Source organism: Dipodomys ordii, unplaced genomic scaffold (assembly GCF_000151885.1).
Source record: "Dipodomys ordii isolate 6190 unplaced genomic scaffold, Dord_2.0 Scaffold71, whole genome shotgun sequence".
NCBI classification, from domain to species: Eukaryota; Metazoa; Chordata; class Mammalia; order Rodentia; family Heteromyidae; genus Dipodomys; species Dipodomys ordii.
Window position 1 is genome coordinate 3,503,502 of NW_012267287.1, and position 13,091 is coordinate 3,516,592.

The window sequence follows — 13,091 nt, forward strand, 5'->3', positions numbered from 1 at the left end:
GGGGGGGGCAGGGCCTGGTTGGCGGCCCACACAAGTGGCAGGGACAGGAAGGGCAGGAGATTGCTGGGAGCGGGGGGGGGGGGGGGGGAAGCAGGTGGTTAAGGCTGTGCGGCTGTAGGAACAGCGTGGGAAGGCCCCGCCCAGGGGCTGAGACGAGGCCAAGCTGGTCCCAGAGCTGGGTGGGGATGGAGTTGAACCGGCCCTCTCACCCCACACAGTGCGCCGCTGCCTCCGCTCGCCCTCCGCTGGCCCCGGAGCCCGGGACGTGGTGGTGGCCACACTCCATGCGCGTGTGAGCGGCCACGTCCCCCGCGGGGCTGGGCGCACCCAGGGCCCGCTTGGCGTGTCTCTGAATTCTTGCTGCCCAGGAAAAGGTCTGGCATTCCGTGGGGCGCCATAGGTCCTTGCAGAAGAAGTCAACAGCCTCTTGCAAAGCAGCGAAAAATGTCTGTGTGGACCCGGAGAGGGCTCGTGTCTGGAGTGGAGCATGGGCCCAGCCAGGCGGCCCTGAACCTTGGCAAGGCTGGGTTCCAATCCCACAGCCCCGTCCTCTCCACCCCCCCCCCCCATACACACACAGCAAACTTCACTGTTGCCCACAGCCTCTTTCCTCGCACTTCAGTCACCTGGCTACTGGAAGATGACGTTCATCAGCGTCATCAGTGTTGTCATTGTACAGACCCAAGGGCAGCGCATGGTCTTCTCCCAGGCAGTTCTGTCTCTGCTGCGGTGTGAGCCTGGCCTGCGCAGCTGGCCACAGCTGGCCCATTCCAGGAATGGCCCGGAAGGGGCAGTGTCTTCCACCGTGGTTCTGGTACCTGCAGAAGCCTGTGTTCAGCAGCCTCAGACCAAGGGCGTTCAGAGGCCCACAACCTTCCCCCCCCCCCCGTCTCTCTCCTGGTATCTCCAGCCCCTCACCCAGGTTCTGCAGCCTCTCTTCCTGTGTCTTGTTTTCTCCTTGAAGAACAAGGGATCACTGTGGGAAAGCTTGGGTGTGGCCCAAAAGGTAGAATGCCTGCCTAGTGAGCACAAGGCCCCAAGTCCAAACTCCAGTCCTGTCAAAGAAGCAACCGTATGATGCCACTGGAATACTACTCAGCCATGCAAGGGAGCCAGTACTGCCGGGAGAGGGAAATGCTTGCCTGAACCTCGAAAGCACAAGTGGACGTGGACGGAGGCCAGGCGGCGTGAGAGGACGGGGTGTGGGGTGCTGTTTATGTGAAGTTTCCTTTTGTTGTTGTTGGTCATGGGGCTTGAACTCTGGGCCCTGTGTCTCAGCTTCAGCTCAAGGCTAGCACTCTACCACTTGAGCCACAGCACCACTTCCAGTTTTCTGGTGGTTTATTGGTGATAAGAGTCTCACGGTCTTTCCTGCCCAGGCTGGCTTTTAACCGCGATCCTCATATCCCAGCATCCTGAGTAGCTAGGATTATAGAGGTGAGTCACAGGCACCTGGCGAAGTTTCCTTTCCTTTCTGTGTGAACGAGCAGACTTTCTGTATATCCTTTGTTGTTATTTTATTTTTTGAGGTAGGATCTTGCTATGTATCCCAGGAGGGCCTTGAGCTGGTAATCTTCCTGCCTCAGTCTCCCAGGTGCTGGGGTTATGGGCACGGGCTGCCATGCCTGACTCTTAGTATCCTTTTACCCAGTTAAAATTGCAGCTGTTCAGACTGCGAATGTGCTTTCCTTATTTATCTGATCAGAGTCAAGATCCCTCGAGCATCTTCTGATCGGGGTCTAGATCCTTGAGTGTCTTTTGCACTGAGCAGGGTTGTTTGGTCTGGCCCTTCCTTCCTTCTGCACATCTGCATATGGTTTGGGATCATATCCTGAGTATACCATGACAGGAAACTAAATAAATTTATTTTTATCCAACAATTTTCTAACCTGTTCCTAACCTTCCCTCACCCCCCCCCCCGCCCCCATCACCTGGGCCCCTGGTAATAACGGTTCAGACCAGCCTTTTCCCTTGCACATGTAGGTCAGATCGTTCAGTGCCTGGCTCATTTCATATAGCACAGTGTCTGCCAGGCCCATCCGCGTGGTTGCAAATAACAGGAGCTCATGCTTTTTAAGGGCTGAATAGTATTCCTTTGCATTCTGTATCGTGTCTTTGAAAGTGGGAGTTTTAGATTCCAGGCCTACTTTTGACCTACAACGTGTCAGCTCTGGCCATTTGCCCCAATATACAAAAAAAAAAAAAAAAAGTCAAGCTGAAGGGCAGTGAGAGGAAATTTCTGTACGTGCCCTGACATCTGAGAAGACAGTGTGTCAGTGCGTCGGTTAGACGGTGCACAAGGAACTCCTGGGTGCTGCCTGGGAGGGAGCGCTGGCTGCTCGTTGCCAAGTGAATATCACACCAGTCCCACAGGCCCCAGGGAAGCCTGGCACGGGAATGACACACGCGCCATCAATTGCCTGTCACTGTGGAAACTGCCGGCACTGCTTTGTCTGGTTATGTGGACATTGTGATAATAGCATTATTTTCCCCATCAGTAAAAATAATGTACAAGTTATACACAGTGTAATATCCTCACCAAATTGTATACTCATTATTATATATAATAATCATATTCCCATCAAACTTGTGTTCATCAGATAGGTGTTCTTTGTTGATCAGTTATACCCCCAATAAAGCTATTAAAGATGGTTTTTAGAAAACATTCAGAAGAAAAAGTAAAATGGACAACAGCTATTTCAGTTCCACAACCCTGAAGCGAGCTGTGTTGGTATTTTGAGTCTGCTGCTGCTTTCCCCCGGCCTGTTTATTTAGTGAGGCTGTGATCACTGGTCTATATAATTAAACACATCTTATGTTCAATTTTATATCCTGTTCCCTCTCCCTTGAGGGGCTTTTGAGGTGAAGTGGCGAGCCCCAGAGCTGTGTGTGGCCCGCTAGCCCTGCAGAGGTGAGGCTCTGGCTTAACTCAGACGCAGCCGGCCTGACACCCAGGCCAGGAGCTCGCGGTGTGGACTGCCCGCTGGCGGAACGCTGGTGGCCCTGCCCCGCTGCTCTCCTTCCCGTGTCCGGAGCCAGGGAGGGACGCAGCCAGCCATCACCCGGCACGGCACCCTTCCTCCTCCCCCTCTGGGGTGGCCGGCCGAGCCTTCCCCCGCGTGGCTCAGCCCGCACGGCCGCCCTGTGGCTCTGTGGTAGAAGAGAAAAAAGAAACGGCGGCACAGTGCCCCAGTGCCCATACTTGCCCAGCGCGTTCAGGCACCGGTGGGGTTGTGAAGTGCAGCCATGGGAGCCAGGCATTGAGCGTCTGAGCTTCCTTCCCCGCTGCGGAGACTTACAGTGAAAGGGCTTGGAAAACCAGGGAGGGGGCAGTTGGGCCACTCTGAGGGGCGCGGGGTGTGGGTGCTGTGCCAGAGCAGTGGCAGGTGCCCACGGCAGGCAGTAGGTCCGTCTGTGTGCTGGGCGGAGGTCCGAGGAAACCACAGACCGGAGATCCAGGCTGGCTGCGGGCAGAAGCCGGGCCTGCAGAGGCTAGAATGGGGGGGGGGGGAGGAGGGGGCGCGGCAGGGCAGAAGGGCTGGGGCTGCGCCCGCCGAGCCTGCCCTGGCCTGTGCTGTGCCCGCTCCGGGCTGGGCTTGGCCAGCGGTCCTGGCTCCACCGGAGGCACGGGGCCTGCCTGGGCACGTCCACCCAGCCAAGGCCGAGGTCAGGGCCCACCCTGTGCCCAGCCCTCGCGGCTCTCCACACAGGGCTTGTCTGCCAGCGAGTCTCCACAGGTCAGGAGTGGGAGGCCAGGCTGTCAGAGACATTAGTTCACCATGGAACAGGCACCGTGGGCCGTGGTCACACACCGGTGTCCCAGGAGCAGCTGGGTCCATCCTTCGGGAGACAGTGGGTGACCGGAGTGCCCAGGCAGCGGGGGAGGGGCTGTGAAGGCAGGGTGGGCAGCAGGGACCCCTGCCCTGTAGTGGAGGCTCCCATGGTGGGGGGGGGCGGGGAGGTCAAGTGGGGGTCAAGGTAACTGGGGCCTGCTGAGGCCGCCTGCCTTTCCTAGAGGTCAAAATGATGGAGGAGGTAGGGTTGGTGGAATTCCGGCTTGGAGTCTCTGAATAAACCTCCACCCTACTGGCTGTCTTGCTGGCTGGCTGGCTGGCTGTCAGTCAGGGAGGATAGAGGATGGGTGGGGTGGGGTGCTATGCTCTTTTCTGGTCCCTTGGTAGGAGTGTCACTGCTGTGGTTGGTTTGAAAATAAATCCAAAGTCAAGTGCCAGTGGGTCATGCCCATAATTCCAGCAACTCAGATGGCTGAGATTTGAGGATGATGCAGAGGTCAGAGGTCCATCCCATTCCTGGATGGGGGGGGGGTGCTGCTCTGATCTGCCAGCGACAGCTGCTTGGACATATGCAGATAGTGTTCTAGCACTTTCTACATTTCCAGATATGTTAGAAATGGCTTGTATAGAAGCACTTCATTCTCCAGGCATTAAGAATAAATGCAAGTTAGAAATAAAACTCTGCCTTGCAGTTCGGGGCGAGCTTGTGGATGGGGCTTGGGGCCGGCTGTGGCTGGCGAGCTGCGGCTCGGGAACAGCCATCTTGTTCCTGCGGTCCCGTCCCCCTGCCGGTTGCAGCCCCTGGAATGTTCGGGCCGGTGGTCTCTGTGACTCGAGTCCCAGAATGTTGGCATGGAAGGGGGTTCCCGTGTTCCCGTGCCAGGACTGGACCTGGGGATGGGGGTGTCAGTCCTCTCCAAGTCCATGCCCGTGCAGGAGAACCAGCCCTGGGTGTCTGGGACCCCAGGTACCTGGCAGCCCTTTCAGAAAGGTCCTGGATGCCGGGGTCACGTGGGCTGGAAGGGGGCAGGGGGAGCAGCATGCGGAGCTGAGGGCTCAGCCTTCTGGGGTGCAGGCCGGGAGGGGTCCCAGAGGCCTGCCTGTGGGTGAGCTCGGGGAGTCACCCGACAGGACTGGGCATCTGGCCCTAACGGGTGGGGGGGGTCTCATTCATCAACAGCCGTGTTGGGAGGGGCTGGCCTGCCCTGGGCAGCCGGGCACCGGGGCCCACTAGACCGCTCAAGGAAGCAGGATGAGGCCACACCCGGGTGGCCTCAGGTGTCGCCTCCTGTCCCCTCCCGTCCAGGTACCAGTGTCTGCCGGTGCCGCGCTATTCCCTGCCTTCCGCCCACCATGCATGCTCTCAGGTGGCCTCCCCGGGCAGGCCTCTGGCCGAGCCTCCATCCCAGCTCTACAGAGCTGGGCTCTGTCCAGACAGCTGTAGCTCACTTTGTCTGGGCCCTTGGTTCCTTATGTCTCCTTCCTGAAATGTCCTCCAGGGTGGAGGGGCTGGTGCTCCCTTCCCTTCCCTAAGGCCCCGTCCCTGAGTGAGGCTGAGCTACGGTACATCCCCACGGACTCATCTGTCTCCCCCAGGGAACCTGCAGTGCTTGGGGGAGGAAAGGAGGGAAAAGGAGGGTGAGGAGTAGAATCTAATCGTGAAGACATACTCCTCACCCCTGGGTCCCTTCCTGCCCACGGCCCCGCAGGGGTGTGGGGCGCCGAGCGCACACTGCCCTGCTGTGCGTGCCGTCCACGCCGCACAGGCCCCGTCTACTGACCCCTCCCCTCTCTCTCCCCTAGCCGACATCATCTCCACCGTTGAGTTCAACCACACTGGAGAGCTCCTGGCCACGGGTGACAAGGGCGGCCGGGTGGTCATCTTCCAGCGGGAACCAGAGGTATGTAGGGGTGAGGGGGGCTGGCTTGGCAGGGGGGGGGGGGGTGGGGAGGACGGATTCCAAGCTGGGCCTTGGCGCTGCCTTCCAGAGCTCTGCCCTGGAGCTGGAGGGAAGCCGGGTGGGTGGTGCTGTGGCTGGCTGGTGCAGAGGGGAGCCCAGGTCTGCTCACAAAGCCATGCTTGCACCCTGAAACCCCAGAAAAACCTCAGTACAGCCAAAGCCTCCCTCAAACCTTCCTGTGCCTGGGTGGCTGTAGAAAGGGGGCGATCAGGGGCTGGGAAGGTGGCTCAGTGGTAGAGCGCTTGCCTTGCATGCTCGAGGCCCTGGGTTCGATTCCTCAGCACCACATAAGCAGAAAAAGCCAGAAGTGGTGCTGTGGCTCCAGTGGTAGAGTGCTAGCCTTGAGCTGAAGAGCTGAGGGACAGCGCCCAGGCCCAGAGTTCAGGCCCCACGACCGGACCAAAAAAAAAAAAGAAAGGGGGCGATCAAGGCCTCTCCTGCCTGGCTCCTGAAGGCAGGCTGCAGCTGCAGTGTGGTGGTCAGGCCCAGTCCCTCCCCCCCACACTTCCCAGTCCCCCCCCCAGGCCCGCCACCCAACGTCTGAGTGTGCTGCTCAGCAGCATCCTGAGGAAAGCGAGAGCGGCCTGGGATTGTTCTGTGCACCTACTGTGCGCAGGCTCCTGGCCATGTGTTTTGTGCACCATCCTGGCTTACTCTCCTTGCTCAGCTCTGGGAGAGGTGGGCATCCCCACACTTGTAGCTATGGAAACAGACCGGTCACCTGCCCGTGCCCAGCAGCCCAGCACGGCAAGCAGCCCCCTGGTCCCCGTGAAGGACTTCTCTCCGTGAACATGTGCTGGGCTGAAACCAGGGAGAAGGGAGAGGCAGGGAGGGGCGGAGCTGAGCGGAGGGGCGGAGCTGAGTGTGGTCCTGGGGCTGTGATTTCCCCTCATGGCCACCCCCTGGGAGGTGGCTGGCATGGATGAGGACACAGCACAGCCCTCCTGCTGCCAAATTCAGAGGCAAATTAACTTTGGCAGATCTGTCTGTCTGTCTGTCCGTCTGTCCCAGTCCTTGGCCTAGAGCTTGATCTCAGGGCCCCAGAGCTGTCTTTTAGCTCTTTCCTTTTTTTAAAAAAACATTTATTCAAGGCTGGCACTCTACCACTTGGACCACAGCTTCACTTCTGGCTTTTTGCTAGTTAATAGATGCTAAGAGTCTCATGGACTTCCCTGCCCAGGCTGGCTTCAAACCATGATCCTCAGATCTCAGTCTCCTGAGTCCCTAGGATGACAGGTGTGAGCCACGGGCACCGGGCTTTTCCTTTGGTTTTACCTTCTTCCTTCAGCCCCCGCCCCCCATGACTGTGCTCCAAGTAGAATGGAGGCAAAAACATGGGAGAATTGGAATCATTGCCAGAGCGAGGCAGAGGGTGGAGCCTAAAAATAGACACTCTCCGATAATGAACAGGAAAACTTGAAGCTGCGCCTGCGTGGTTGGAGAATTCATTTGTCTCTCCAGTGCAGCTTCACGTTGCCATGGAAACAAACTCAGCTGGGAAAGCTGTCCCTGCTGCTCACCCTGGACCCAGCACCTTCATATTGGAGGGCGGGACTGTACCGGGGGGGGGCATACCATAAAGAACTCTGCTGCCTAAGCCCGGATGGCGCCCGGCACCCCAGTCAGGGGTGCTGTCCTGTCTCGGGTCTGTTGTAGCCGGGTGTCCTGACCCAGGACTGCACGTGTCCATCTCCCCTGCAAAGTCAGGCCCCAGCTGGACCCGTGGGTGCTAGGAGCAGGTTAGGGCTGACACAGGCTGGTCAGACCCTCAGCTCTGCCTTCTGTCCTCAATAGTCACAGGTTGCCATGTGGCCTGTCTCCATGCGGGCTGCGAATAGGAGAGCCCTGAAGCCTTTGTCAGTGCCCGGCATGGAGTAGTCACACAGCAAGCCTGAGCTCACTCAGTTGTTTAGCTGCACTGAGGACACGGTGGGCCAGCGAGTCCCGGGTCACAGAAGCATAGCATTCTCCTCGGCCCTGGTGCCTGCCCCCGGTGGCTGGCTGAAAGGCTGTGTCAGACCCTCTGACGGTTTGACCACTGTCCCCTTCCCCTTGTCTGTGCCGGCCTCCGTGGGGCAGTCCTGCAGCTCAACCGTCTCTTGGTTTCCTTGCAGAGTAAAAATGCACCTCATAGCCAGGGCGAGTACGACGTGTACAGCACTTTCCAGAGTCACGAGCCGGAGTTCGACTATCTCAAGAGCCTGGAGATAGAGGAGAAGATCAACAAGATCAAATGGCTCCCGCAGCAGAATGCGGCTCACTCGCTCCTGTCCACCAATGGTGAGGCCTCATGGTATGCATGTGTGTGCACGCGTGCGCACGTGCACGTGTGTATGAGCATGCATGTACATGTTCATACGTGTATGTGTGTACCCATACAGGTGTGCACTCCTGCAGCAGGACATAGCCCACTCATTCCTGTCCACTGATGGTGCAGCTGCCTGAGGGATGTGTGTGTGTGTGTGTGTGTGTGTGTGTGTGTGTGTGTGTGTGTGAGAGAGAGAGAGAGACAGAGGGAGGGAGGGAGGGAGGGAGGACGGTGAGGAACTGGCTCATGTGATCAGGGGAGCCAGCGAGGCTGCAGTCTGTAGCGTAGACTCCTGGCTGGAAGGCAGGGAAGAGCTGCAGTTCACACCTGAAGCCATTTCCTGGCAGCTGGCCTTTGCCCTCTCCCGGCCTTCAGCTGGTTACATATGGAAGGTCACCTGCTTACTCCAATCTCAGCTCAAGAGAAAAAACAAAACAAACAACCCTTCACAGCTGTGTCTGAGATACATCTAACCCAACAGGCGACGCTGACAGCTCACCACCACACCCACTCAGCTTTTTCTTGTGATGTTCTTGGCAGGGTGAGGGCAGGTGGGTTGTCTGGGGCGTCAGACCCTCGGCCCGCGACTGTCACCTTTGGGATCCAACATGAGAAAGGGCTGGAGTGAAGACCAGCTCTGCACACCACGTGCTTGCCCACACACACACACACACACACACACACACACACTCGTGCTGGCACACGCACACACACACTCTGTGTGTAGTACCCACACGGTGGGAGATGTTCCTCGTCCAGCGCGGCGTGGGGGTCTCGGCAGCTTTCCAGTGGGTGCCATTGTGTGGCTGGCCGGAGCCATGCGTGCCCTCCGTCCCGGTGGTGGGTGACATGTGTTGTTGTCTGTTCTCTTCTTCAAGATAAAACGATAAAGTTATGGAAGATTACCGAGCGAGACAAGCGGCCGGAGGGCTACAACCTGAAGGATGAAGAAGGGAAGCTGAAGGATCTCTCCACGGTGACCTCGTTGCAGGTGGGCACCTTTGCATTCCTTTTTTTCTTTGAAACCCCGGGAATTTTAAGGCTTGGAGAGCCTTGAGGGTTGGCATCTGGTGGGGCTGCTTCTGTGGGGCAGCTCCAGGCCTCAGTTTCCTCACCAGAACCCCCGTTTTCCTTGGAGCAGGGTGAGGTCATGGGATCCTGACGTTTTTTTTCTACCCCCCAAAACCTGAGGCCCACCCGGGCGCTGGCGGCTTGTACCTATAATTCTAGCAGGGGGCTGAGATCTGACGATCATGGTTCAGAACCAGCCTGGGCAGGAAAGTCCACGAGACTCTTATCTCCAACAAACTACTAAAAAAACAACAGGAGTGGAGCTGTGGCTCAAGTGGTAGAGCGCCAGCCTTGAACAACAACAGCTTCAGGGATCATGCCCGGAACTGCACACAAAAAAGCTGGGGCCCAGAGAGGCGCCTCCCCCCCGGGCCCTGCTGTCTGACCTGCTTCTTCTCCTCCCCTCCTCCTGCAGGTGCCGGTGCTGAAGCCCATGGATCTGATGGTGGAGGTGAGCCCCCGGAGAATCTTTGCCAACGGCCACACCTACCACATCAACTCCATCTCGGTCAACAGCGACTGCGAGACCTACATGTCCGCGGATGACCTGCGCATCAACCTGTGGCACCTGGCCATCACGGACAGGAGCTTCAGTATCCTTCCCCCCGGCCCCACTGCCACCCCTCCAGGCCGGAGCCTTCAAATGGCGGGCGGGTTCGACTGTGAGCCGTTCGGCTTGGGGTCTTTGCCTCTGTTTAGCTTCTTTAGGGAGAGGCTGCGCACTCTGTGTGGCTAGGGCCCACATCCGGAATCACATGTCTGCTTAGGAAAACATTTGTGTGTGCGCTGGGACCCTGACTTGAATTGAGGGCCTGGCTGCTCCCTCTTAGCTCTTTTGCTCAAGGCTGGTGCTCTGCTGTGTGAGCCACAGCTCTAGTTCTTCCATTTTGGTGGTTAATTGGCTGGCGTTGAACCGTGATCCTTGGGTCTCAGCCTCCTGAGCAGCTAGGTACAGCGTCCTAGGCTGGTAAACAGGGCTTCCCCTGGAGGACCACCCCCGCTCCTCCACACTTCAGGAGGAAAGAGGCTCCCTCTGCTGCTCCCCAGACCCCTCCCCTCCCCCAGCACCCTCTGCTGCTCCCTGACACCGCCCCCCCCCGTTCTTTGATTCCTTCCCCCACACATTCCCCCATCTCTGTTTTAAACAGCCTCTCACGCTTTCTTAATGCCAGCATCTGGAGACTGGGGTCCATGCGGTGGTTTGCTAGAGTTTTCTGCTGCTCAAGGAGAGCACAGGGCCACAGCTGAGGCCGCTGATCTATTTTTAGCGCTCACACATTTCAAGATGATTCCATTGATTTTTTTTTTCTTCCCTAAGCAATTGTTTGTGCTGCGGGCCGGCCTCACCTCACCCCTTAGTCTGGAACACGTTTTCTGTCTCATCTGTGGAGCTGGCCACAGCCGGGGGGACACAGCCAGGGTTAGGAGGTGGAGGCCGGGCAGCATGTCTGCTTGCTGAGAACTCGGCTGGAGTGAAGAGGGCCGGCGGGGCCCTGAGCTGGGCATCCTCCAGCCCGAGACCCCCCGGCCTCCGCTGCCCAGGCCCCCGGCGGCCCCAGGTCCTCAGCCTTGCTGATCTGGTCTATTCGGTGGGGTGTGCCCCTCCGCCAGCCTCTGAGAGCCGTGTCCCATGGGCACACGGCCTGACGCGGCATGCACCAGCGATCCTCACCAGGCCGTGACCCACTGTGTAGAGCGGACGCGGGGCCCGCGGCCTGCGCAGCCATCCCGTCCTCTCCAGTGGGACGGCGGTGTTGAGCACGGCCCAGGTGCTGGCGCAGCGCCCCTGGGCTGCAGGCACAGTTGTGCAGGTTGTCTGCTGTCTTCGGGGCGGGGCGGGGGGGTTGTGGTTGGATAAGAAGAGTGGGCGTGAACACCAGCAGCCTCAGTAAGCCTTGGGGCGCGCTGAGGGCCAGGTTGCCCCTGGATGGTAGCACACAACCAGGCACTAGCCTGCACCCCGACAATGCTCGCCTCGCTGCTCGCCTCCTCAGGAGCCTGCATGCCTAACGTGGAGTTCCAGCCTTGCCCCGATGGTGTGGCACCTCGTGGTCTCGGCCCACATGAGCCTCAGCCGTGGCTTGAGGACCACCCCACTCAGGTGGATGGGTGTCCAATGGCCCCTCGAAGCCTCTGGAACCGCGCCTGGTCCTGGGTCACAGCCCAGCGTCACTGTCACCCCAGGTCTCACCTCGTGTCCCCCCAGAGTCTCCAGCAAGGCCGTGGTGTAGAAGCGGCGGGCAGCTCTGACGGCTCCCGCTCAGCCCTCCACCACACCCCCCCCCCCGCAACTCAGCGTGACAGGGCCACAGGAGCCCGTGCTCAGTGGCGTCCAGTGGAGGGATCAAGGACAGATGCGTGGTTTTCCCACTGTCCAGTCCCTCTGTGCCCTGCCGCTCTCTCCGGATGCCCAGCTGCGTCTGGCCAGCTCAGTTTGCGGGGAGTGGGGGGACTGAGCTGCTGAAGCGAGAAGGAAGTTAACAGCGCGCCCACCAGTGGAGGGCGTGAGACGGGAAGCTGGTGGGACAGGAGACAGTGCACCGACTGTGCCTGCGAGGGGCTTAGGCCACCCGGTCCTGCTTCTTCCTGAGGACGGGAGGGCAAGGGGTGCTGGGGGTGGCAGCAGATGCCCTGGCACGTGTGCCCCTGCCAGTATGTGGCAGGTGCAGGTGCGTAATAGATACAGGTAGGCAGGTACAGGTATGTAGTAGGCACAGGTAGGCAGCAGGTGCAGGTGTGTAATAGATGCAGGTAGGCAGCAGGTGCAGGTGCGTAATAGCCACAGGTATGCAGCAGATGTGTAATAGATACAGGTAAGCAGCAGGTGCAGGTGTGTAATAGATGCAGGTAAGCAGCAGGTGCAGGTGTGTAATAGATGCAGGTATGTAGCAGGTGTGTAATAGGCACAGGTAGGCAGCAGGTGCAGGTATGTAGTAGGCACAGGTAGGCAGCAGGTGCAGGTGTGTAATAGATGCAGGTAGGCAGCAGGTGTGTGGTAGGCACAGGTAGGCAGCAGGTGCAGGTGTGTGGTAGGCGCAGATATGTAGTAGGCAGTGGTAGGCAGCAAGTGGAGGTAGGCAGCAGGCACACATTCTGTGTTCCTTTCTTCCTGTTGGCGATGGAGGAGTGATGTCTGTGGTTACGGGGCCTGGAGCTGATGGCCCCTTCCTTGGGCGGGGAGGGAGGGAGGAGGCGGTGGGTCAGCCACGTGAGGCCGGTGGGCAGACACGGGGAGGGATGGCTGGCGAGCACCTGGTTAGTGGCTCTGTCCTCCAGGTTCAAGTGTTGGTGCTGAAAGAGCAGCTGAGCCGGGGGAGGGGCGGGGCCTTGGCGGCCATGTGCTCCTTGACCGCCGCCCAGACATTGTGGACATCAAGCCGGCCAACATGGAGGACCTGACCGAGGTGATCACCGCATCCGAGTTCCACCCGCACCACTGCAACCTCTTTGTGTACAGCAGCAGCAAGGGCTCCCTGCGGCTCTGTGACATGCGGGCGGCCGCCCTGTGCGACAAGCACTCCAAGCGTGAGTGTGCACGCACACGCATGAGCATGTGGGGGTGTGAATCAGCGACTGCGTGAACGAAAGACACCCCAAGCCTAAGCGTGCGTGCGTGAGTACACATGGGTGGGTGGTAGGTGAGCGAATGAGGACACAATGAGTGAGTTGAATGTGTGTGAGTGAAAGAATGAATTGGTGAATGGATGAACGAGTCGTGTCCCTGCGGGCCCGTGAGCAAGCAGCTGGGTGGATGAGTGAGTGAATTAGTGAATGAGTCAGGCATGCAGGCCTGGGCTGGGGGGGTCAGTGATGTCCCAGCACAGCCAGCCGGCTGCCTGAGGGAGGCTGTGGTGTGGTGTGAGGAGGCTGTGGTGTGAAGAGGCTGTGGTGTGAGGAGGCTGTGGTGTGGGGAGGCTGTGGTGTGGGGAGGCTGTGGTGTGAGGAGGCTGTGGTGTG

General features: G+C 59.0%; 1 protein-coding gene across 1 annotated transcript in view; it reads left to right on the plus strand.

Moving 5' to 3' along the window:
* The first annotated feature begins 4,691 nt into the window (after positions 1 to 4,691).
* Ppp2r2c (protein phosphatase 2, regulatory subunit B, gamma) overlaps positions 4,692 to 13,091 on the plus strand; it is a 14,231-nt gene continuing 5,831 nt past the window's right edge. Inside the window, exons 1-6 of the mRNA XM_013023917.1 lie at positions 4,692 to 4,761; positions 5,598 to 5,695; positions 7,870 to 8,035; positions 8,942 to 9,054; positions 9,550 to 9,727; positions 12,495 to 12,659. Coding sequence (XP_012879371.1) covers positions 4,692 to 4,761; positions 5,598 to 5,695; positions 7,870 to 8,035; positions 8,942 to 9,054; positions 9,550 to 9,727; positions 12,495 to 12,659 — 790 coding nt within the window. The remainder of the gene's footprint in view (positions 4,762 to 5,597; positions 5,696 to 7,869; positions 8,036 to 8,941; positions 9,055 to 9,549; positions 9,728 to 12,494; positions 12,660 to 13,091) is intronic.